The sequence below is a fragment of the Pholcus phalangioides genome, unplaced genomic scaffold (assembly GCF_987345545.1).
Source record: "Pholcus phalangioides strain wild (caught in Gottingen) unplaced genomic scaffold, Ppha-v1.0 ptg000010l_1, whole genome shotgun sequence".
In the NCBI taxonomy this organism is placed as follows: domain Eukaryota; kingdom Metazoa; phylum Arthropoda; class Arachnida; order Araneae; family Pholcidae; genus Pholcus; species Pholcus phalangioides.
In genome coordinates, this window is record NW_028301603.1 from 11,134,782 (window position 1) to 11,162,225 (window position 27,444).

General features: G+C 34.4%; 2 protein-coding genes across 3 annotated transcripts in view; one reads left to right on the forward strand and one right to left on the reverse strand.

The window, feature by feature from the left end:
- On the forward strand, positions 1-13,889 carry LOC149080915 (metalloendopeptidase OMA1, mitochondrial-like). The gene is made up of 9 exons (XM_089237601.1): positions 1-339; positions 3,076-3,164; positions 5,755-5,894; positions 6,164-6,337; positions 7,690-7,797; positions 7,908-8,036; positions 9,011-9,085; positions 11,378-11,524; positions 13,568-13,889. Exons 1-9 carry the CDS (start codon positions 35-37, stop codon positions 13,724-13,726), a joined length of 1,326 nt encoding a protein of 441 aa, XP_089093727.1. The 5' UTR covers positions 1-34; the 3' UTR covers positions 13,727-13,889.
- LOC149080916 (uncharacterized) overlaps positions 13,771-27,444 on the reverse strand; it is a 26,007-nt gene continuing 12,333 nt past the window's right edge. Inside the window, exons 7-10 of one of the 2 annotated variants that reach the window (XM_089237602.1) lie at positions 26,298-26,381; positions 24,836-24,901; positions 23,232-23,427; positions 13,771-16,876 (exon numbers count right to left, since the gene is read on the reverse strand). In XM_089237602.1, the coding sequence (XP_089093728.1) occupies positions 23,266-23,427; positions 24,836-24,901; positions 26,298-26,381 (312 nt within the window). In that variant the 3' untranslated portion in view covers positions 13,771-16,876; positions 23,232-23,265. The remainder of the gene's footprint in view (positions 16,877-23,231; positions 23,428-24,835; positions 24,902-26,297; positions 26,382-27,444) is intronic. The other variant, XM_089237603.1, reaches the window with a different exon arrangement.

A 27,444-nucleotide genomic window follows, 5' to 3' on the forward strand; every position in this document is an offset into this window, starting at 1 on the left:
GACACGTGATCTTTGTTTACGTATTTTGTAAACAATGTTTCCCTCGCGTTTGGTAAATAGCAGCCTGAAAAACAGACTCAATTGCCGATTTCGCGAAAATTTCTTTCGTCATCAAGCTACGGGAAATACTCAGATCTGTGTTTGTTTTAGCAATTTACGGAAAATAAATGGTGCCATTTATGGAAGCAGTTTATTATGTTCCCGGCCTAGGTTATGTGTGCCCCACTTGGACAAGTTAAATGCGAGGACGTTTAAAGTGTCTCCGAGACGGGACCTTAATCCACTCATATGGGTCATTCTTCGTCCAGTTGCCAAAGTCCTTGCTGCTTTGACTGGAAGGTTGTTGAAGGGTTTTATTCTCTTAATTTTAGGGGCAACGGATTGGGACGAAATGAACGTATTGGGGAAAAAGAAATTGTATGGGTTTTCATTCAAGTAAAATATTTAGGAGTAAATCTGGAACCGTGTAAAAAGACCACAGGCGCTGATAGACTTGAAAGTCTGTGGTAGAGGGGGGGGGGGAAGAGGAACACTGATGATGTCAATTCATATGCATATACCGCTGTGGTGGTCGAGTGGTTATAGTGACGGACTCGCGATGCGAGGATCCGGGTTCGAACCCCACAGTGGTGGTCGGCTGAAGTTGGTTTTCTGTGGTTCCCGACTTCAAGGCGCAAATGCGAGCCGATCTCCCCGTTAGAAAGTCTCGGCATGTACCGATTCGTTGGGGGTTCCGCGGAGGGGGGAGGTGCATGTGTGGTGTAGCAGTAGTAGGTAGGGGCTCGGGGATCCATGATGTTCTTAAGTCAGCCACCTCGTTGGGCAATTTGCCTGTTGTGGCGTTGTATTTGTATATATCAGATCAGTTGGCTTCACCGTTGATGCTACCCCCCTCCCCAATATCTCAGCCCATGATTAATTTATTACAGACTTTGATCAAGAACAAATTGTTAAGGTCGCCTGGGACTCGTAGGCATAAATTTATTGAAAATATCTGGGGAGGGGGACTCTAGCCAGATAGACCTAATACAAGTCTTTGTCTATGCTGGGGTGCCAAGGAAGTTCAGCATTGAAACAGTATTCCTAGTGAACTGTTTCCTTGCAACCATAGCTTGAAAAATTGGGAAGAAATAGGCATCAAGCAAATACACTGAAACCTCACTATAATGATACCCTATATAACGATGATATTTTTTACAACAGTATTTTTTGTCTTGTTAGGAAATATCTGTACTCTAATGTTAAATGCTGCCTCCAATATAATGATAATCCCTCTACATTGATATTTTCCTTGGCTCGCAGAGTATCATTATATCGAGGTTTCACTCCTACTAAACCCCACATGCATCTCATTCATATTCCTCTGCGGAACGTCTTACAAATTCGTACATGTTGGAATCCTAACGTGAAGTTTGTTACTGTACAATGCTTGTTATGTGTAGTGCTGCCATCTACCATCAATTTTTGTGATTATGAGTGAAATGTAATGGTTGAAAAATTTCACCCCTGTTACTCTCTGTGGCGAGATTTTTTAACTGGAATATTGGCTTGCATTTGCACCTCAAAGTTGGGAACCACAGAAAACCAACTTCTGCCGATCACCACTGTGGCGACGGTGAGATTCAAACCCAGGTCCTCATGATGTGAGTCCGTCAGTATGACTACTCGACCAGCACAGCTGCTATCAAGGTTTCACTGTGTTTCATAAGCCAATCGTATATCTTTTTCCCGAGCTAGTAATCACACACACAAAAAGCTAGGTGTCAATATCAATTGGTTTTTGTTACCCTGGCACCTGGGATTTGCCAAAACCATTGGGAACCTATCGAAGTTGATGCAAAGGTGGAAGAACAGTGATTAATGCCTCAAGGCTGATTTTCTTCATCATTAGAGATAAACACCTCACTTATGCTCCTACTTCCAGTCAACAAAATAATGGGGAAAGAGTTTGATGGCAATCACTATATATTTAGAAGACACCAACGAATAAGGCAAATACACAAAAAATAATAAAAGTCCTAATGCATTTCAACACCAATGGGTGTCGTCTTCAGAGGAAAAATTTAACCACTAGTTTCGCTGACCGAGTTTCCCATTTGGGTTGAATACCAAATCTTCACGCTCGGTTGCTCAGCGGAAGAAGTACGTCTGTTTACTTCAAACGTCGTGGTCAGAATGAAGCTGTGAGCCTGCGTGAGATACATTAGTATGCTGCATTAGTATCTCACGCAGGCTCACAGCTTCATTCTGACCACGACGTTTGAAGTAAACAGACGTACTTCTTCCGCTGAGCAACCGAGCGTGAAGATTTGGTATTCAACCCAAATGGGAAACTCGGTCAGCGAAACTAGTGGTTAAATTTTTCCTCTGAAGACGGCACCCATTGGTGTTGAAATGCATTAGGACTTTTATTATTTTTTGTGTATTTGCCTTATTCGTTGGTGTCTTCTAAATATTCTTGGGCAAAGTGGATCAACTCTTCTATAAATCACTATATACAGTGAAAGTTCTATGTAATGATGCCCACTATAAAGATAATTGCATATATAACATTGTTATTCTGTGGTCCTTGTGCACTTTTTATAGTGTTAATGTGTATTTCATCTACAACACAATAACACTATAAAAAGTGCACTAAAATGTGGTCTATAAAAAGACCACAGAGTAATGTTAATGTATTTCATCTATAACTATAACTTCTTTATAATTATGTGTCTCTCTGGTCCCTTGAGTATTGTTTTGTAGGCATTTCACTGTATATTATTTTTACTTATTAGAAGACAAATTTATGTAGATGAAAAGAGGCCTGTCAATAATCATATCGAGGATGAGCATATTTTTGTATTTGTATTTTGCTGAGAGCTTAATGTATGAACCTCTCAAAACCACAGAACAAGGTTTGAAACAAGTAAAAAACATGGAAGCTTTTCAAAATTGGCTTTGAACCACAGGCCTTGGTTCAATTACTCAATTTGATATGAATGAAATGAGTAAATGATTTTTGATAATACATTTTTTTAGTGCATTCTTATCAGTGAAGAAGTGTGAGAATTGAATTGTTTTAATGTTTTCCAGAGGCATTCGTAAATGGTGGAAAGATCTTCCGTCAGACAGGAGGAAATATTTTCTAGGCATCTTGAAGCAAAATCGAACTAAGATTTTTGGTGAATAAATTTCTTTTCAATTATTAATTTATCAGTGATTTTTTTATGTATCTGAGCTTTCGAAAATATTCTAAGCTGAAATTGGAATACAATGTGATCTTTGATCTGTTGTTCGCAGCATATATATTTATGATATTAAAAAGTTTTGTCCTATTTCTTGTGACAGCCTACAGAATGATTTCATCAGAGATTAATTAAGCTCTGTTTGAGGAACACAATTGAAACAATTCCGAAATTTCAGATTATCCCCCTCAATGTATATCAACATATTTTATGTGGGATAGTGAAATAGCATGCATAGCATATTCAAATTTCAGCTCGAAATATTTGTTTTAATAGAAAATTATGTTCAATCTAAAGAATGTGATTGCGGAATGAATTATCTTTTAGGTATCACTGTATAGGGATATGCATACACTATGAATAACAGATGATAGAGCATTTCTATTATTCTGTTATTGTTTTCAGGGTTGGGAGGGTGGAGCAAAAAATCAGAAAAAAGTCTTCTTGGAAAAAGATGATATATTTTACGGAAGGTTTAGCTGTTTGCCCTGTGCTAGTTATAATGGGGATCAATGAAGTTTATAAAACTGATAAATAAGGGCTAATAAACGAGCTATGTCTTACAATATGCATATTAAAGCTGCCAAAATGAGGACTAGTCTATTAAGAGCTTTACATATTCCCATTGCCTGCCGAATGTTATATGATAACTGAAATGCTGACAATTTGTTTTCTCTCACTGTGGGCATGACTGTTTTAACAGGATCAGGAGTCAGCCCAAGCATTTTTCAGAGATCCTTTAATTATTTTATAGACCAAATTAAAAAAAATTACTCTATGTATATGTTTATTAATGAAAACTTTCAATAGTTTCAGGACCCTTGATAGGCAAAGCTTCAATTTGGAATTCTCGCTTGCATTGATACACAAAAACGGAGGGGGGGGGGGTGAGACAGTCTTTAATTGGCCCATGGAACTTAGGAAGGGGCCTGTCCTAAGTTCCATGGGCCAATTAAAGACCTCCTTTCACCTCCCCCCTCGTTTTTGTGTATTAATGCAAACAAGAATTCCAAATTAAAGCCTTGCCTCTGTGATGTCATTCTGGTATGAGGGAAACGATTGTGGAACAAATCATTTGAGTTTCAATTATTTCTTATAGGGAAAGTTTGCTTTGATATATGTGTGTTTTAAATTACGAATGGGTCATTCTCACGAAATTGGACAAAAAAAAAAAGGTGATAAAAAAAAATGTTAACCACAAAAATCAAAAAAAAAATTCTTGAAGACACTTCTTTACCTGCGAATAAATGAAATATAGTCAGCAAAGAAGTTTGTTGAAAAATTAATTTATATGCAACATGTTAAGAGATAGGTAAATCTGACGAGGCATTTTTGCCTGTTTCAGCACTTAATTTGATACTGATGCTTGACATTCGCAACATGTTCCATTTATTTCGGTAAATAATTTTCAACTTAAACAAGCGCTGATACATTGAACAATTTTTTTGTCAATTGCATTTTTATTTCTCTCTTTTTTTTTTAATTTGTGTTTCTCGTAACTTTTTTTTGTCAATTTTATAGCCAACAATTTTTATAGCGTCTATTTTTTATAGCCAACAGATTTCTGATTTGTGTTTATTTTGCTAAAGCATGAGTTTCAATCTCAAAGCAAAGTCTTCAGATGAAGCATTCCCGCAACTTTCTTGCAGCCAAGAAATTTGAATTTTTTTTACTGTCCCCCTCCCTAACTTATGATCAAACCTTTCTTCAGGTTACCTAATGCCAGAAGAAAGACATTTTTACATATTTTGCAACACCGATCAAAAACTAAGCGAGAAGACATGCGCTTTGTAGAAATAATAGATGTGTCTCTGAATTGAAACATGTTGTAAAGCGAAAATAATTTTCAATTTTATATTTCCGTACAAAAAAAATAGCCAGTAGAAGCACATTTAATAAAAACACTCACATTTTTTTTCCTGAATAAACCTAGTTTGTAATTCTAATTGATTTAAAAGGCGGCTCAAGTGATGGGCACATTCTTCTTAACCTTCTGAATAAAAATTTTTTGATAGGTGGCAACTGGTGTTGTAGGACTTGCACCAATGTTTTGCAAATGCCACAAATGGGGGGAAAAAAAGAAAGCTGGGAAAAATTTCAATTTTTTTGGCTATAAAATATTGATAAAAAATATTTAAAATATGAAAGTATACTAATTGGATTCTACAACTATTATATTATTGAAAAACAGAATATATTTTTGTTTTAGGGATAGAATGTTACCATTTTAAAATTTGAAAAATGGGCTGTGGACAGAGTCAGGAGAAGGACATTTCCTTAACAACTGAAAATTTGTTTGAGCAAGTTTTAAAAATCTGTTGATGAAAAAATTAAAAATAGAGTGGCGACTTTTTAGAAACTGGAATATAAATAGAAAGTGACAATAAAAAAGTTTTGTGTCAAATAAATTTCATATAAACTGCTCAAAATACAATTTAGGCAAATTTTGTGAGAATGATCCGAATAAGTACACAGAACAAGTTATGCTCGTAAGCATATCATGTAACACAATTTTTTTGTAATGCAGTATCTTTAGGTTTGTTTGGATTTGCTACATTTTGTTACTATCAGATGCATCTCCAAGAAGCGCCTCTAACACAAAGAAAACGTTTCATGGCTTTCAATTCAGAACAGTTCAAAGTCATAGCTGATGCTGAATTTAAAGAGGTAAAAACGGGAAAATTTGAAAACACTTCGATTCGGTTATTTATGACTGATAACTGTCTTTGCCTGCTTATGTTATATTGTAATTTAAAAAAATAATTATTTCACAGTACAATTTTTTACTCATTTTTTTGTTTAAAGCCAAGTTCTCATGATGTTTGTTTCAAGATTCGGCTTACAAGTTGTGCAATCACTAGTTGTAAGAAATGTGATCACTTGAATGATATTTAAACTTTGAAAGTCATTCATCATTTCTTATGTTTCTTTTACAGATCTGCAAATTGTATCAGAAAGACTTCCTACCAGTGCAGCATTCATACACCAAGAGAGTTGCGACTGTGGTTCATCAGTTGCTTGAAGCTAACAAAGACATAGCACAGATATATGATAAAAAATGGACAATTGCTGTGATAGATAACCCTTTAGAAAATGCTTTTGTACTTCCAGTATGTACAGCCAAACCTCTTTTTCTCAAAATTCTATGTCTCGAAGAAAAATATTGCTACATTTACTGTACTAAATCAATGTATTTTTACCTTTGTGTTTCGAAGTATTTTTGAAAAACTCGAAGACTAAGCCACAATGATAGTAAAAATAAAATACGGAAATGCATTTTCTTTCTGGCAAATCTGTTTTTTTGTCCAGAGGTGAAAAAAAAAAAGAGCATTCTATTCACTCTTTTTATCACCTCTGAACAGAAAACCTAAGACGCTCATCAATAAGAATACCCAGATCAGTGATCCTAGTTTCATCCAAAATAATAACACCATTCAGCTTGTAAGAACAACTTTGTTCTGCAACAAGCCCTCAGCTGACTGAAAATGTTATGCAGTAAAAATCCCCGTGTATATATATAATAGTGTTTTCTGCACTTTTTCTTGAAATTCTTTCTATTGTTCTGCGACATATTCTGCTTTTTGGGGGCTGTATAACATTCACCCCTGATGTTATGTCTTTACACTATCGCTAAATTTACTTGAAGAGTAATTTGTATTTTGTCTTTGATTAGATTATAACCAACTGATATACAAATATCTTCATAATATTTGTGATTTCATTGCTACAAGTATTTAATAATATTACTACAAGTATTTCCAAAATAAAATTGTAATAAAAATGATCCTGAGATGGACCAAAAGAGTAGCAATATATTGGTCGATCATGAGGTTTTTCTTTTCCAGCATTCACTAGCTCTGGTCATATTACAATTTGGGTCAGAAATCTTTCTCTCTAGAGCAGTGGTTCTCAACCTTTTTTGACTGGCGGAACCCTTTTCAGCTGATAATTCCTATTGTGGAGCCACCCCCCCATAGGCTTTTTATTTATCTATCAAATTTACTGATTTATCTTCTTGTCTAATGGAACCCCTAAGAGCTTTGGGGGAGCAAAGGTCGAGAACCCCTGCTTGAGAGAAAGTCATGTTATACTTCCTTCTTCCCTATGCACACCTTGGAAAAAAAATTTGCCATATACTTATATTAAAAGCGGTTTGGTTTTCATTGAAAAACAATATTCTTGTTGTTCGTTGTAAATAAAGTGTTGAAACACTATCTATGATCCGCTGTCCACACAGTATCTGTTGAAACATATGTAAGTGATGTTGCCAATTGTCAGCTTGCATGGGTATTTATTTCTAAGTTTCAGAATCTCATAATCTTAGTGAACGATAGATTGCAGACCACTGCTATAGTTTGGGTTGATCCAAAGTTCATTCAACTGGATATGTTTGATTTTATGATTAATGAGAAGTTTTGGTAAAACGTTTAACTAAGATTATATTATTTTTTCATTGTTACAGAACGGGCAAATCTTTGTCTTCACAGGAATGTTAAGATTGTGTTCGAACAACGATCAGCTAGGAGCAGTATTGGCTCACGAAATGTCTCATTCAATTCTAGCTCATGGAGTAAGTTTTTTACTTTCCTTCAATCATCCAGTGAGCATTACCAGGTGTATTTATGATGACGCGAAATATGTTATTTTTTGAATGAATCTATTTGTGTTATGTTTCCACAGGCAGAGAATTTCAGTGTAGTCCATTTGGTCGATTGCTTTTTGGTTTTGATTATTGGAGCTGTTTGGGCGATTCTGCCAAGTGATTCGTTAGCTTTACTTGCTAACTGGCTTGTGAAGCAGGCTGTCGATGTGAGTATCTGAATTATAAGTATTTTTCTTTTATTTCTCCATCTTCGTTGATTTATTCCACAGATACTCTTCCGTTATAACCATACCACTTGGCAACTTTTTCGTCTTGGCAAATTTTCTCGCAAATTATTGTTAGAAGCAGTAGTTATATTCAAACCTAGTATATCTCGCCTACACGGGCAGAAAGAAACAACCCAAAATGTGTCAATTTGGTGTCAAAAATATGTGGTATGGTTATAATGAAAAAGTACTATTTTAAATACAGGTTGTTTGCATAGGTGGAAACAGACCCCACCTCCTGTATCTCCACCCATGGAAAAAAAGCATGATTAGAAGATAATAAATTAAAGGCAAAACGGCCAAAAACGGCTTGGAATTTATCAGAAAATATAATCTTTTATATAGAGGTTTAGAAGGATTCTAAATAATTTTGAGGCCTGGTCTGACTCAAGTGGGCATGGTAAACAAAATCACAAATCAAGACATAGAAATCTCTGAAAAACTGCCAAATGTCAGCAAATGAAGTGCTCATAAGCAGAGATGGACTTGATGTCAACACATAAAAACACACACACGTATATGTAGCTTTTCTTTCTTCCTCCTTTGCTCTTGTTGCAGGTTCATTTTGAATTCGACTCTTTTGTCTACAACAGCGAGTAACTCCTGCTATAAAGAGTATTTTCACTGTTTGCTACTGATGAAGGAACTTCATATAGTTTTGAAACGCATTTAGCTGTGGTTCCTTTTTGCAATTTCGGGTCAATATACGTCGGTCGTTCCCTTGTATTGTCTAACCCAAAAAGTAATTCATTTCTACACTTTCTATATTCCAATAGAAATGGATAAATTTTATATGAATGCTCACACACACTAAGCGTCAAAACTATTCAAATAATTCGGGGGGGAAATGTTTTTTTATTTCAAAGTGTGTGATCTGATATACAATTTTCACATGGTTCTCATTTTTCTCTTAGATTCTACTTCACCTGCCCTACAGCAGAAAACTTGAGAATGAAGCTGATGAAGTAGGACTGAAACTCGCTGCAAAGGTTTGTATGACATGCAATCGGCACTCTAAACAACAGATCTCGTTTGGGTATGACTAGCATGTAGAATAAGCTAATATAACTTCTCTACAAAATACTGTATTATCCGGTAGGCAATGCTTTCACTGAAATATTTACAATATTTATTGCATAGCATTAACCTTTGAGCATCATTGACGAGATATCTCGCCTCCTTTAAAGCCCCTTATTTTGGCATCTACAAGCCCAGGTACATTGTAAAATTTATTTCTCAATGGAACACTTTTCCCAAAACCCTAGTTCTTCACCTGCTGAAATTGAAAGAAAGCCTACTTCATTACTCAGATGGTGGCACTTGACCTAAGAGATCCACGCTCAAATTTTTTTTAATCATCGCTCCTAAGTTTAGGGATGGAACGGACCCTCCACCGCTCTATTAATAGCTGGTGGAGTTCTATATTGACACATCTGGTTTATTCTATTCCCCATTTCCCGAGCAATATGATATGCATTTCTGATTATGATAGATTTTCGGTCATGGATATCATAGATCCGATGCCACCATTGGTGTTATTGCAGATGCGCCACCACCAGAATGTTAACCTTCAAGCAGACGCATGTATGTAGGGGGGAAAAAAAAGTGCTCTTAATTAATCCGCACATCATCTCCTACATGTGGATGCCCCCTGAAAGGTTAAGGACATTTTGAAGATGGTTTAGCAATTACTGCTGTGCCACCTAAAGGATTAAAATGTTCAAATTCGCATGGTATACATGTTTTATAGTAATTTTTTCCTACTTTAGTTCAGACCAGGAAGATATATTAGGAGGGGCAATTCATTGTGTCGGTTTATTGCATCGACTCTTATTTTAAGAGATAGACAAATTTCTACTCATACCCATATTATTCGGCACTTAGGAGGTGCAATTGCCCCCCCCCCCCCCCCCCGGATTCATACCTGCTTTAGTTATCAGTCTAAGCTCTCCAGGTAAGAAAGATCCCTACTCCCACTAAAGCCAGTTCAGTAATCGAGAATGGTCAGAAGTGAACATCATTAAAATCAATTATTAGTCCATGCTGCTTAATGCTATCACATTGGGACTCAGGGTCTCTAATAACACTAATCAAATGATAACTATATCCTACTACTACTACTATTTAACTGCACAAGCACCTCGTACACATTCCTCGGTGGAATTTCTAACAAATTGGTACATGACGGAATGTATGTGTTGTGAACCTCACTTGAAGTTTGTTTCTGTGTAATGCTTTTTCTAATTATAACTGAAGTATCATGATCGAAGATTTTACCGTTGTGGCTGATAATTATAATAAAAAAAAGTCCCATCTGCAAGTAGGTGACTATACATCCCGTTTGGTTGAACGGGATGTATGGAAATGGGTATTGGTAAAATGGGACAACCATTTTTGTTTCACACGAAATTGGTCGTAAATTTTTCAATTATTCTATTCTTTTTTGAATTCTATTCTAAAATGGGACTTCTTTTTTTTCCCTTTAAGGTTTAGCTAAAATTTTGTTTATCAGCCACTGTGAGATGTTGGAATAAAACTCTAATGTATATAACAAATTACAATTTTTTTTTAATGTACAAAATACTTTTTCCAGATCCCTTGAGAAAGTCTCAGGAAAATAAATTTTAATTTGGTCAACTGAAAGAAACTAATCAAGAACTGCTTTTTTTTTCCATCATACATTTGCCTTCACTATGGGAAGGCCATTACAAAAGCAGCTCCATGCGTGTATAGATCACAGTGAACACTATGGACTGATTATGTCATTAATTACGAAAATATTTGTCAAAAGGGGGGAAAGAACACCTTCTAGCTTCCTACGTAGTCTTGCAACCTGATACGGATAACTTACAGGGAAAAAAATGTTTGGTTAAACTTTATGCGACAGAAAAAAATTTGATAGCATTATCAAAGGTCCCAATAACTATAAAAAAAAATTTCCCCCATGTTATGGTACTGGTCCGTTGCTTGCAAAAGTGATAACAATACCCAAATGATAACATTTTCTATGATTTTAATAACCAACATCGACTATAGCATAAATTTGTATTCATAAGTACATTCACAAAAATGCTCTTTCTGTAAAAATTCACCCATGTTAAATTCAACTGACTTCTTCACGTTATGCTATAATTTCACAGAACCAATGAATCACTTTAATACAAGGACACCTGTGTATATCTTTTTAATTATGCAAAAAACATATGTCAGTGGTAAATCTGAAATAATTTGCACTTTATAGGCATTGATTGTTTTTTTCTCCCCCCTTTCACATCAAATAGGCATGCTTTGATGTCCGTGAAAGCAGCGCCTTCTGGTCTAAAATGAATGTTATAAGTGAATTCAAAAATACTCCGGACATAGAATTTTTATCCACTCATCCCAGTCACCAGAACAGATCAGCCCGTTTAGATTCCGTGATGGAAGAAGTAAGTGGAAAATATATTTTCTGAATTATTGATATAAACACCCCCCAACTGTAAGCATTTCTAGGGATAAGCCAACATTCTACAGATTTTTTGAGGGTAAAAAAATCTTCCTACACCTTTGTAGGGATGAGCACTTCTTTTGAGGCATGTCTATGGGAATAAGAGCAAGCATCCTTGCACTACTTGTGGTAAGCAAGCCTCCTATGCATTTCTCAAGGAGGGCATGAAAGGATGGGAACACCACCGAAGTAGAAGAATTATTTAAATGAAAAATACTGTATTTTCACCGGTAGTAGTTGGCTTCCTACTTTTTTGAGGTTGAGTAACATACACGGTGCCACAGAACTCTATTATGATCAAAATGAGAGGAGTGACAGTAAATGCCAAAACAATTTGCAATGAAACCGGGGGTTGCAAATCAGGAAAGAGACTTTTTGGATATCATGATAAGATTAACTGGGAAAGTCTCAGAGCTGGGAATTAAACCCTAGTCCTTTTGTAATATGGGCAAGTAAGTTACCATTACACCGTGGGAGACACAAACATGCTTTTATTATAGCACATACAGTAGCACGAAGTGCTGAAGGTGAGACTACTACTACACAACTGTACATGCACCTCATAGACATTCCTCAGGGAAACTGCTTTTCTTCCCGAGTTCATACCTTAGCATAATATTCAGAAAGTCACTATCCTTGATGTATTGTGGGCTGAGGAAAATCGTCTCTATCCATTTTTTTTTATCTGCAGATGTTAGTATGCAACTTCCACTGCTGCCGAAAAATAGAGATCCTAAAGTAGCCTTGGGAGTGAAAATGAGAAGTATATTTTCTCCTCACACACCATTAGAAAGAAAATCTGTTTGTGACTGGAAGGAAGAATTTTTAGTTTTCAGTTGCTCTCATGATGTGAGAGAAGCTGTGAAAATATAGTCAAGGCTGCTATATTTTTACGGCTTCTAAAGGTAATTTATATAATTATCCAAATAAGTGGGTTGCGACTCTGGGTTTCATAGCAAAACTTGACATACAGTTTGGCTCTTGTTAAAACTGAGTTTTAACAAGTTCCTTGATGAGAGAGAGAGAGAAATGAATTTTTTAGACGTTTGTGTGTATATATGTTAATTCCAACCCTGATATCATGATCTTCCTTGCTTTAATGAAAATGTCGGTTTTAATCCAATTTGTTGAACTGTACTATCACTCCTTTAATATACTGGCTCACTTCTTCAGAGTAACAAAGAGTGGTGTGTCTCTTGGAGAGATTTCACTGTAATTTCAACTTTACTAGAATTAGTGGCATCAAGAAATCTAAAGAGAAACATGAAAAATTTTAATTTTGACTGAATAATGTTTGATATAGTTTTTGTTACAGGTTCCTGAAGTTAGTTCCTGTAAAAAACCACACATTTCATTCATATGCTATTTTAAAGCTGCAACTGGGAGTTCTGTAATTGGAACAACAGTCTATGTTGCAGTGGAGAGTCAGTTTTTTTCCCAGATGGAAAAACGGTCTACGTTACTCTTGGGGGGGGGGGGTCCCCTTTTCAGCCATAACTTTAATCGTCTCCTATAAACTTCAAATAAATGACATAGACCGTTATTCATCCAAACCCTTCAACTACATGATTAGGGTGGCGACCAAACACAATGGAATATGAGGGAACTAACAGATGTTTCGTTCTTGTAGATTGACTGTTATGCCATATAGCGATATCTTTGAAAATGGCAGCCAGGAGTACTAAAGCACATCAGGTTATTTATCTAAAAAAAGTTGTTTGAATTGTAAAATTTCCGATTCCATTTCAAACTTTTGGTCGTTAATTAATAGCCCAGTCTTCCTTCAACACAATCATCATGCCCTCATTAGTACTAAGAATGCGGAAGCTTACATAAATTTATATTAACATTTTTGATGCTTAAAACTGAATTATGCTTTGTTTTTCTACTTAGAGTAAAACAAATACGAAAGATTTTTTATTTGTAAGTTATTATAAAATGCACTACCTTTTTTATTTTATGCATCGGTTTTGTTCACTTACAGGCAATGAGGTTACGAATCAATTGCGGATGTCCTGCTTTGAAAAATCGTGATCCACGCCTTGATGTAGAAAGACTAGCAAAAATGCTTGAGGATGAAAGACAAAAGTATCTTCCCCAGAATATTACTATAACGGTTGTTCCCAGCATCCCGGCTGGATGAGTATTCATTGGTAGAACAAAGTCATGCACACAGCAAGATCATTTCGTTTAAATTATGATTTTATTAAAAGAATATGTGTATATTCTTTTTGCATTTATTTGATATATACATTTTTACATTACATCAAATGTGAACAATTAATATTAAAACTTGATGAATTTTATGATATTGTCAAAATATTTCACATGTCACAGTGGCTATTTCATTTACAGAAGTGAACTTTTACAGGTACACAATCTATGAGAGGCGAATACAAGGTACTTGATTTCATTAAAAAATGAATAAAAACTCATGTACCATTTCTTAGCTTACATTTTGGGTATTTTTTCAAATCAACTCCATTAAGTTAAAAACAAATAATTATTCATTTTTAAATCTACAACTAATACTACAAGCCTGAGAATTATTTTTACACCTTTGACACTGGTTTACATTAGCCTTCATTGATTTTAGTAATTTCAAACATTGTCATAGTTGAAAGACAGCTATCTTTTATAAAGTTTTTTTCCTATTTGATTGCAGGGCCTATAGTGTAGGTATACTCGTCACACACACTTTCTAAAGGAGGCTCTGAATATATCTACGTTAATGTTTGAGATTCCAGTCACCAGAATATGTGCGCATACTATCTTCAAACAGTTATTATTATCCATACATTTTACATGTTCAAAACATAAACAATACATGAATTGAACGAAACAGGTTATTTGGAAAACTAATGTTGCGTAAAAGTGGGGGTCAAACTGAGCCGTCGTTTTCCTAACATGCTTTGACTAACCATGCTACAATGATCTTTAATGTATCCTCATAGAAAAGGAGGCTGATCCATCGGTTCAGGAATTCCTTATCTAATGTATGTCAAGTGCACTGCGCCTCTCAATGAAATTAAAAAAATTAGCATTAAAACAAAAACTTTGTATTGCTCTTAGGTTGGCTTCATACTAGACTGATACATTAAGCAAAACCACTGCATTATCGACATGGATTGGTTGTAAATCAATCATCCAAATCGTACATCCCAATCGTATTGCTTATCATATCAGTCCAGTGTGAACCCGGCCTGTACAAGTAATGTAAGGCTGGGATTGCACTATAAAAGTTTGATAAAAGTTCTTTTATAAAACCTAAAAAATGCAGCCAATAAGACAATTGGTTACATTTGTGCAAATGTAATCAGTATGATTATTGGTTGAATTTTTCAAGTTCTATAAAAGAACTTTTATCAAACTGTTATAGTGTAATTCCGGCCTAACACTACACGATCTTGTTTCTTTGAGATTTCATTGAATTTCAAAATTTGTGGAAAGATAATTCTCATACACTCTATAGGTGAAAATGTCAGAATGCATATAAACCAAAATGTGGTAAAAAATATATATGAACAGTAGGAAAAACGACTGAAAATATCAAATACAATGACGAGAAAAATACAAAAGTTTAGGCACTTTAAAATCAGATCAGGTTCCTTTCATTTGTTAACATCAAACACATCATTTTCAAAATCAGAATGACTATTGTAGACTCCTGATTATTCATGGGATATTACCAAGATTTTTATTTAATTTTGAAAACCTGTGTTTAAGGTGTTTGTTATCAAAATTGATATGTTCTGAGCAGTTTTTTTACAGCCTTAAGCATCTATTATATTAACTTTAGGAATGTCTTAATTAAGGGATGGGAAGGATCTTTGAAGTCACTTTAAAGACTGAAAATCTCTGTGTAACATATTAGTTTCAAATCATATTTGTGAAAAAGTCTTGCAAGCAGCAGACATTCTTGTAAACTCATACTCTCTTTAGTGACGAAATGGTGCTGTTGGAAATATTTACATACAACCAGCAATTCGGTCTCATATTTTAAAAAAAATCAGCATAAGCTCTATAAAATTGGTATCAGAAACATCTAGTAAGAAATTTTTCCCCCTATCACTTCTATAGCTTTAGGTTAGGTATTTTCCATTTGCAGGTAGTTAGAGCTTTAGAGCAGTGACCCTCAACCTTTTTATACAAGCAGAGCAATAAAAATAGTCAAACAATTTCATGGACTAGAATAAATGCAAAGATATTTTATGGGATGGAAAAAAAATAAGTATGAGAAATGATTCACAGACCTGCTGGTGGCTCAGACAGAAAAAAAGATGGATTTAAAATTATATAGCAGCTAACATGAATAAGGTGAAATGTTTTGCAGACTGGGAAGGGCTAATGAAGAACATTACTTTAGAGCTTAGATAATTTGGAAAGTTTCAAATTCGATCGAAGACTTAAAAATTTCAAATGACAAGGCATAAACACTATATTTCGAAGAAACTATATACTTTTCATCCTAGTAAAATTTTTATTGTTCACCACTCTTTTAAACCATTTTGCAGATTATATCCACAGCTTTTGAGCTAGTAAACTATGTATAATCGGGAGTCTACAGTATAAAAGCTTGAAGCACTCAGACCATGCCTGCAGCATGTAAAAATTTAGATCGGATATGTATTTTTTTCAACCACGTGACAGACACTAGAATATAAACTGATGATTTTACCCTGTATTATTTCATGTCAAAAATGTAATTTTTTGTTTTAAAGATTTGTCTAGCCCTGGCTTAGACTGTTTTTCACAGTTAGAAAAAACATGCATCAATGGTGAAAAAACAGTAAAAGTGATAATTATAATGTGAGCTAACTATAAATCTGAAAATTTCTTCACATTATTCAGTGTGATGTTTACATCAAATAAAGAAATCGGTGTCATACACCACTTCATGCAAATACATACTAATGATCCAATGATCGTTTCTAGGTCAGTCTATTGTAAGAAATATGTTTTCTAATAATTCAGTTGGCTTGGATAGAAATGCATATTACTTACATGTTTTTCTTCTGAATGTTTGCATAAAAAACAGTTTTACATGTATTTTCAGTCGGAGAATGAGTGAAAGTGTAATTTAATCGAGTCCTTCATAAAATGTATAAGATTAATTTAAACACTGATAAAAACAATAGTCTATCATTTTCACATTATCACATCAAAACATATGTGCAAAAATATAAGTAGAAGAAACAATAAAAAAATTACTACATGGACAACTATATACTCTTCTCAAGTGGAATTATATTAAGTTTCAAAGAAAAAACTGACATAGTCTCTTCTTGATTTCCTGAAAGGTAATGACAAAAATAAGTTAGGAATTTTAAAATATTCTCTGAATGAAATTTACAGAAACGTTTTGGGACCAAAATCATGGCATGCTATTTGACTGAAACTTTTAATAAGCCAGTAACTGAAAATTTCATGAATAGATTATCAAATTTGAAAAATTGCATTCATTTAAATATACAGAACAAATGTAGTGTCACTTAAATTACAGAGTAAAATGGAAAAATTTATAAGAGACCGTCATCCAGCAGTGGATTGAAAATGGTTGATGATGAAATGGGGCCTAAAAATTCATAACTACTGGTTACATAGTAGTAAGACATAGGGGAAAAAGATCCATTGATACGGATAAAAATAAACAAGATTTGATGAGAGTGGATCATCATCAGTTTGAATGTGTAGACTCAACATTCCTCTAAAACCAGTGGCTGGTATCATCTGAGGGGTATTGCAGTTGACATTTTAGCTAACACAGTTATAGTGAAAATCTTGTTTTAATGAAAACTTTTCTAATCTGAAGTCTCTTGGAGTTCGTTCTAATGGGATTCGACTGTAGTAGCATCAGTGAACAGAATAAAAATTATTTCTCCATCCTTAATTGACTGAACAGTTTGGAGAAAACAACTCATATTTTAGAATGATGCAACTTTCTGGAATTGATCATTTACCATACATCTCTAACACTCCCTCTGGTTGGCAGTAATAGAGTAATTTGATTAGTTCTTTTGTTTATTTTGACATCCCCCCCCCCCAGAAGAAAGAGGGTCTCATGTTTGATTCAACCTTATTGCCCCTTCTGTCTTTTGTAGCATTTGGGAGTGGCCTCAACTGATTGGGGGCATGATAGTTGCTGTAGAAGTAAAATTTGAATCTGCATATGATGCATAGAAAATTTTGGTAATAATGAATGAGTTTTTGCTTGTATGTTTTCTTAGAATTTTGCGAGACTGCCATTTGCACTGATGCCACACTTTGTGTTCTGATTACCAGCCTTAGTTGGCACTTTGCTCTGTTAAATTGCTCATACAGTAGTCTTGATACTGTGAGGCGAGGTGAATGAGACAGAGACTACCTCAGATTACTGGAAACTCGGATTATCCAAAAAGTAATATAAAATGATTTTTTAATTTGGGGAGAGAGGTACTTACTCCTACCTGTTTCGCCCTTAATTCACTGCACACTGCCAAGACCCATGGACTTTGCATAAAGGAGGCTGACAAGGACTCCAGCCCTAGTGGCCAGATATGCAGTTGTGTTCAAAAAAAGTTAGACTACCTTGTTGTTCAAACATTTTAATGCATGGGTTAAATTGGTGCATAAAGCATATAGATTTGATTCTTACCCATACCTGAAAACAACCTCGTAATCAAATCATATACTTTGTTTATTACAAAAATAGTCAAACTTGTGAGGTAAAAAAAATTGCACGATTCACAAGAACTATCAAACCATCAAAAATAAACAACATTTTTCAATATTTGGTAGGGTGGCTTTATGTACCACACTGCATCTGCAGGGCATCATGTCCACCAAATCAGTGAAATTTTTGGTAGCCATTTTTTTTTTCACTCTTGTTGTAAAAAATTGAAACTTTGCATCCAAATTAGAAAATTTCATAGCTTTGCAATGACATTTCAACACCTGCTGTAGATTCTTTATTGGATTCAGATCAAGTGACTGTGATGGCCATTTTAGAACTTTTTTTGGCTGTAAACCACGACTTCACAGACTTGGATGTGTGCGTTGGATCATTGTCTTGTTGAAAAATCCATATTTGAGCATTTGCGTTCTGCCATAGGGCAACACATGGGCCTTTAGAATGTCCAGATATTTTTTTTGTCCATGGTGCCTGTTATTTGCATTTGCACTAAAGCACCAGCAGATCCAAAGCAGCCCCCACACTATGATGTTACCACAACCATGTTTAACTGTAGGAAACTGATATCTCTCCTTTTGAATCGCTGGTTTACTGGCAATCTATTATATTGTTCACTTGATTCAAACATTTGGAATTTGGACTCATCACTCCAAAGAACCTTTGCCCATTGTTTGTGAGTCCAACTTTGGTGCTTCAGAATGCAATCAAGTCTGGTATTTTTATTCTTAACGAAAATTAAAGGTTTCTTTGTGGGTCTTCGACCAAAAAGACAAGCTTTATAAAGACGTTAAAGAGACACTGACAGAAACTCCATAGCTGTCTTGGAATTCTTGGTTTATCTCCACTGCACACTTCCTCGGATTCTTTACCGAATGAAATTTAAATTATTTTTTTTTGGCAGTAAACCCTGACTTCACAGACTTGAATGTTTGCTTGGGATCATTGTCTTGTTGAAAAATCCATATCTGAGCATTTAAGTTCTGCCATAGCATAGCTGCCAACTTTTGAAAATGAAAATTCGGGAGATTTTCGCGCGAACCCGTATTTTATGCTAAAACCACTCCCTAATAAATACAATAGGGATTTTTCCAAATAAAATAGGGATTTTCCAAACATAAAAGTTAAAGCGTAGGGAATTAAATCCCTACTTAAAAACTAGTCAAATTAAAATAAGGATTTTACTCACATAGAAGTTAAACCCTTGGAAATAAAATTCCTGCGCAAAAAACAAGTGAAATTGGAGGCCAAAACTTCAGTGATGTAAAAATAAATATTGTGTTCAATCAGAAACGCTGTGAACAAACATTCTGCGCAAATGACCCCAAAATCATCGGAAGATGAAGGAAAACACCGTCAATTTTTGAAGAACACTGACTTTTTTTGACACTTGCTTGATGGTGTTTTTTTTTCATTTCACATGAGTGATTATGTCAGTCTTTCCATGACCGATGTTTATGTCCGTAACACAACTTGTACAAAAAGGAAAAGTCGGCCCTCTTCTGGAACGTTTGATGAGAGGAAACTCATCGGAATAAGTGTCTTTAAAATTGATTAAATATGTTTTTGCTTATCAGTATTCATGCTTTGTTATATCGCACGTACGTAACTTCAACAAAAGAAATTTTGACCATGTGCGCGTCACTATAATCTTCAATTATTATCCAGGACTATTGGCTGCTAAGAAATTTCCCTGTAGGATGACAAACAACTTTCTTGTTACCATCAGAGGGTTTGTAAAACTTCATTAAAAAGGGAATTTCCCCATTTACGACGTGTGACGTCATTTCGAAAGGAAGAAAAAAAGGGCTTCATGCCCCACAAGAAATTTCTTAGGGATTGTTTTCATAAGCGGGGATTTTTTTTTAATGAAGTAGGGAATGTTTAGGGACAATTAGGGATTTTTGTGATTTTCGTAAAAATTCGGGAGATTTAAGAACTTTTCGGGAGGGCGAGCAATGAAGCTAAAATTCGGGAGATTCCCGAAAAATTCGGGAGACTTGGCAGCTATGCCATAGGGCCTTCAGAATGTCCAAATATTTATGAAATTTATCCAAATCGATTTTGATCACTTCATAATCCAAAGCTTATGAAGTGATCAATTCTGGAAATTTTTCTTGGTTGACCAGAACCAGACATTTTGTTTACTTCACCAGACACTTGAAATCCCTTTCAAACATTACATATTGTCAATTTTGGAACACTTAAAAGTTTAGAAATTGAATTGTAGATTTGCCCATCTTGGATAAGTTCAACAGTCTGTTCTTTTGTTTCCAGAGACATTTGTCTTTTACAAGGCATTTGCCTCACTTTCGAAGAAAACAATTTTGAATTAGAATAAATAAAAACAGTTCCAGAAACAAGAAAAATTCACCCTGTCCGACTTTTTTTGAGCTTTGAATGAATTTCTTTTGGGGAATAGCATATTATATATCATTTTTTTTCCTATAAACTTTACTCAGTCATAAGAGTTGCATATAGAGATGCAATACAATGCGATTCCAATTTGCATATAATTTGCATTCCATTTTAAAAGGAAAAACTGATCATCCAATATTTTTTAAACACTACTGTAAATACAAGATATACAGAAGATTGGATGTTGTGAAGATATTTATTATTTTAGATGTTAATTTTGTAAGGAAGGAAAAAACTCATCTCTGCCTCTACCGGGAGTCAAACCCGGGTCCCTCGATTGCCGGACGGTCTTGTATTAACAAGTGAAGAGCGGCATTCATGTCAACTACTGTAAATGTTTTTTGCACTATTAATTTGCTATAAAGCTCTGTGAAAAATGCTGGCCTGGGAACCCACAGGAATCAAGGTTCTTCAAACTGGAATTCGTAGGAAAAATGTACAAAATAAAAATTTTCTTGGCAGAAAAGAAAGATGAAAATTTTTTCAAAAAATTAACACAGCGGATTATCCAGAACCTTGAAGTTTTCTGACTCAAATTAGACTACTATAGTTCAGGACACTGATTTCACTACAACATACATCATAGAACTTACAACCGCTACCAGCTCATGTGATCATCATAATCATGCTAATTTTGTGGCCTGATAAGGTGTGAATATGAGAATTGGAAAGCAAGAGATAAATGAAAACTATTCAATACCAGCTATAATACTTGGTGCTGCCCGGGTTTTCTTCAGTCAGGCTTTTTGTGGATAACATGACATCTCTCTCTTTCTTTGAGGGACATACAAACTGTGTCTAAGTTAACCAATATAGCGACTTCCTGCATGACTCATGAAATGAACAAATCTAAATTTGACCCATTGACACCAATTGGCAAGGAAATTTGTCATTCCAAATTTTATTTTTTTTCACTGCCAACAAATGGGCGAGTGGTTCCACTCGTTTTTTTTTTCTTTCTAAAAATCAAAATCGTCTTTAATGAGTTAAAGAAACGTTGAAATGATTTTTTCCCCCCTTTTTCAAGGGTCACTAGGTATTTCGATTCCCCTCTCAAACTTCAAGTTATCTATCTGCCTGTTTCAGCTTCCAAAAATGCTTAGTTAAAGCTGTGGAATTTCTTCAATGCACTTTATGAGCCCATTAATTTTAAAACAACCTAAACTACATGAATTTATGCAGTTAAATATCAAAAGACAATACGGAGACATTAATTTTCAAGCTTGAGAAGGTATAAATAAAAAGTTGAAATCAATGTTATTGCATGAATATCCAACTCAAAAGTAGGTCTGGCTAATTACTTCATATTTAACTTTTGTATCTCTAAGTGAACTCAATATAGCAAAAATCGAGAATGCCATAAAATTTTTGAAATTCTTGATGTGGCGGAAAGCCCAATTAAATTTCTACATTTCTACAGTAAAATCGGCAATTTTGACACTGATTTTTCTATGGGGATTATTCTTTGGCTGACCCTCAAAGTGATGCTGATGATTCTGGCATCTATTCAAAAAGCCTCATTACTGGGAGGATTGAAAAAGGGACAAACCATTATAAATCCATAAACTATTGTAAATATCAAGGGCATAGCGAGGGGGAGGGACTTGGGGGTCTGGTCCCCCCCCCCCCCGAAATGTGAGAAAATGACAGAAAAAAGGGAAAAAGATGGCCAAATCTATTGTTCTGTCACTTTGGTCCCCTCCCGAACGAAATTTCTGGCTACGCCCCTGGTAAATATACTGGCAGCATTAAAGAAGTGACAAACAATTGTAAAGGCATGTACACGTCTGAAACGCATTGCTAGGGAAGCACGGTAACTAAAGTAAACGTCCCGAAAGTGATTATTGAGGCTCAGAAACCATTGTTACCTGACAGTTTTTTTGCTCATTTCAGGCATTTGCCCAAGTCTGAAAAATGTTTAAAGTAGCCTATCATTCAAGTCGGGTGCGTTTGGTGTATATGCAAAATTTGGCAACGATTGATCTAAATTGCAGATTTGTATAGAGAGTATACGCAGACAGAAAATCAATTTAATATATAGATAATAAAACAGAAATAAGCAATTTAAAAAAATACAGTAGACCCTCATTTTTTAAAAAGAGACAAATGATTAGTCGTAAGAAGCATATTCAGGACTAGAGGACTATTTTGCAAGGAGGTATTGGTTTGTAAAATCGAGCGAAGACTGTAGTAAATGTCTGAATACTGCTGAAAAAAACTGAAATTCAGCCAATAATAAAACATTTTAAAATCATATACAGTAAAACCTCGATATGTTAGCACCTCATGTTATCAAAAACTTATGATGTCTTAACCATAGTGATGACTTAAGCGTCAGTTTCAATGCATAATATTATGAAAATCATAAATTTAAAGTAACATAACATTTATTAAAGTATGAATTAAAATTACAATATAATTTATAGATGGCAAAAGAAAAAAAATACAAGTTTTTACCTTTTTAGAGCTTTTATTACTTAACTTATTCTGTTAAAATATACTGGTACAGTTTGGTTTATAACAAGGTTAACAAGGTTTTACTGTATATGAAAAAAAAACTCACTGCTTTTTCTTGGTCTGTTTCTTTTATGGGTGACTCAGCTGATGAGCTGGGACAGAGTTGAAATGACACTGTCAGTCACAAGGGACTTGTACTGTTGACCAACATATGAACGGCACACAGGACAGGTCCTCTCCTTCTTGGTCCAGCTGATTAAACATTGCTGACAAAACGAGTGACCACATGATACTGTTACTGCCTAATATGCCGGGGGGGGGGGGTAAAGGTATAAATTACTTTGAAATAACTTATAGAAACAGTTTACTCTTCAACATTTTAAACATTAGGATTATCAGACATCTATACTCAGTACAAAAAGTGCATAGTTTAGCAGTTTTCAGTCTTGTGTCTGCATCATACATTTATAAAATAAGGGAAATTGTTTTTAAACATTGATCGTTGGTCAAACTATGATTTCATGAATTTCCTCGGTTCAGAGAGTTTTTTTTTTGTGTTTATCTCAATCCTGATGTAATTTCCCTCCATTTAGTGAAGAAAAATATTGGCCCCAATACATTAATTAAATCAATGTTTCAGCAGGGAAAAAACTAACCTAAACTGTGCATGCACCTTGTAAACATTCCTCAGAGGAATTTCTAGCTGATTGTTGCATGTCAAAAAGTGTTTCGCATGTGTGCCTAGCATATTTATGAAGGGTATGTCTAGTATATTTACGAGGTATTCGTATAATGCGTTTGAAGAGTTTCTGTCTTTCAAATTGGAAGCCAATTAACCCAAACTGACCACCTAGTACATTTTTTGGTCTCAAATGAGAAACTTTTCGTTTTAAGCATTTTTGGTTTAAGAGGTAATTTAATGTTTTCATGTGCTGAATGGTAATGATGGAGGCCAGAAATACTATTTTTGTCACCATGAAATGCAGTCAGCTATGTGTTCACACTTAAGGACTCAAAAATCTTGTAACCTTGAATATTTATTCAATTTTATTTAAACACTTGTTGCAAGCGTTAAAAAAAAATTTCCACACCTGTAATGTTTTTATTATTTGTTTTGAAATTTTAAATCAAGTAGAAAAAAAAGACCTGCATGAAAATAACTTTTTTCAAATTTTCTTCTTTTTCCAATATTTTACAGAATTGTTGTGATCCGATATGATAATTGGATGCTATTGTCATCAATCAGGTATGCTGACATCATCAAGGCATTCTATAATATGCCATATATATATATATATAGGGAAGATCTTCATCTGCTGACACACACACTTCAGTTCTGCCTTTGTCCCGTTCAATACCACAGCTCTGGTCGTTGGTGAAACTGTCTTTTTAACCTTAATTGTTCTTAATGTTCCGCTTTGTGTTACAAATGTTAATGTTTTAACTGCTGCATTTTCCGCCTCATTAAAAGAATATCAATACATAACAGCAAGACATAGATTTTTGATGCAATGTCTACAGAATTCTTGACTATTTAGAACTTTTTTTTCTTCTGAAGCCATATCATAAATTTATTATGCACACACTATACTTGATCTAGGATAAAAACCCCAATTTTCATGGAATATACATAAACTGTGCAGCAAGGTTTAAATTTAGGAAAATTATACTGAACTGCTTCTAGTCAAAAATACATGACGTAACTATTACCTTTTTAAAAACTTCATAGCATATAGGGCAAAGAAGTTCATTTTGAAGCTGCTCTTTCATCTTCCCCTGAAATAATTTAAAAAAAATTACTGACAAAAAATCTAATTTAAAGATTGTAAAGCTCTTGTGTATTAAATATATGAGTAACTTAATCCTGGACCGGCGAATATGATTAGTCTTACAAGGGAATATATTCAATATAGTTTGAAAAATATGATTATTCGATCTGAGGGGGAAAACAAAAACAATATCCCTTTATATGTCATTAGATGAACAATGAGGGCTCAATGAATAACGATCACCCTCTTCAAACTGAAATGGATGGCTGTGACATATGCCAAAGATATCTGGAAGATGTCCGAAGTGTATCTTTTCCAGTGCAGCTAAAGAGAATATAAAAATGTCAATGTCTGTAATATGCATAACCACCATCAAGAGACAGAATTTACATGAGTGTATGGCAGATACAGCGAGGTGAGCTTTGCATAACAAGCCCTATATGAAACTTTAATGCTCTATCTCAAAATTATAATGGTGTTAAAACAGAACAAAAAAAAAAAAAAAAAACACAACCAACAACAACAACAACAGTAGGGAAACACCCAAATTCCATATTCATTCTCGATGATATCATGATATATCCATGAAATTGTCTGAGACAAATAGGGTACCAAACACGTGTTACATAGACGGCCGCAATTAACTGAGCACTCAGTGTGTATAAAAATAGAAATTTAATACACATGAAAGTTAAACAACTGTGGTGGCGCTTTCTAGAAATTACACCTTAAATCAAAGAGTATTTTTGTGCTCATCTTTTGAAATTTCAGAAGAAACAACTACTGATTTCATTAATCCGGGTAATTATAAATAGTTTTAGTTCATCTTAGAAAGGACGAACGTCTATAGAAAAGAACCACCCAAATAAAGCTGTGGCAATGTGCAATCTTTCCAACAAACACTGCAATTTACCATTTTCCAGAAATCCTAAAAAACAGACAAAAGCAAGTGTCATTGCATATGGTTCTTTTTGAGTCATGCAAAAAGAATAAGTTTGCAAATAACAAGGAGTCTGTAAATCGTCCTAAACGACAGTCTTCCTCTCTCTTGTCATTTAGAGTAAGTTAATTTGTAAGGATTATCGTATTGTTTATTTATGGCATTATTTAATTATATTATGCATATTTTATGGCATTATGTGTAATTATTATTGTATTTAATTATTGATTAAATGTCGTTTTTATTAGTCATTCTTATGTGAATGAATAATTGTGGAACAAATTTCCATTGTTTCGTATGGAGAAGTTTGATTCGCATAACAAGCATGTTGGCAGAACGAATTAAGCTCGTTAACCAAAGTTCCACTGTAAATGAATCTGAAACATAACGAGTATATGATAAATTAAAAAAAAATGTGATTAAGACATTTTCCTTTAAAAACATAAATGTTATATAAATTTACCCTTTGCTGCACAAGCTGTTTTTCATAAAGTCTGCATTTTTTCTCACTCTTCTCCAGTTCTAACAGACGTTTCTTAGGGATTGCCTACAAAAAAAAAAATTGAATACCACTTGGTTGTTTTTTTAACCTATAATTGTCAAGATGAATTTCGAAATGCCTTCAACTCAAATTTTGTACAGTCAGTTCCTCTCTTAGTGTTCAATGAATCTCAAAAATGGAATAAGCCAAGCTTAATATATATATTCATGTATATAAATATGTTTTAATAGCTTCATGGTTTGAAAAGTATTAAATCAAAAAATTTATCACAGATGTAAAACTTTCTAAATATCATATCATAATCTAATTTTTGTTGTTATTGAAGCCACCAACAAGTTTTCAAGTCACCAAGTATGAACCATATTTCATTAAAATTGGAATAGGTACAATCAAATCTCATTATTGCTAATTAGGACCCTGTCTTACGATAGAGGTAAACTATGGTATATTTTGGTACTCATTCAACTGAGATATCAAAATCAAGGGACGGCATTATCCAGGATTGAAAAAGAATTGATTATTTTTTCTTGTTCTATTCTTGATAAGTAGCATTCTTCCCACCCCCCATTACCCATCTTGCCGGGATGTTCCAGATAAAAAGTCATGAATTCTCTGGGTAATTCTTGAATATCTTCATTCTAAGAAGTGTTATGTTGGTGTGTGCATCCATATCTATTAAAATATTTTGTAAGCTTAAAAACCCCAAAAATATCTTTATTAGCTAAAAAATTTATAAGCTGTTCTACTTTTTATGCAAGGGATATATACCTTGGATAATCGCTGAGTATTCGTTCTTATGGATTAGAGTTAAAAGAGAAGATTGTGAAGCATTTTTGTATTCTTTGATTGCAAGTGTGTGAAATTAGAATGAGCAAAAAGAAAAATTGGTTATAACTTATTAAACCTTGTTTTTCTAGTTGTGCTAAGAATCAACCAGGCTTCAGTATTTAAAAGCTTGTGTCTTATTAGTTTTACAGGTTTACTGATGCAGGGGAATACAGTAATAAATGCATCTCATACATATGCTATGGCAAATGTGATAAATTGGTTATTATGCATAATAACCAACAATCATAACATAATTGCATAATAACTGGATTTTTATCAC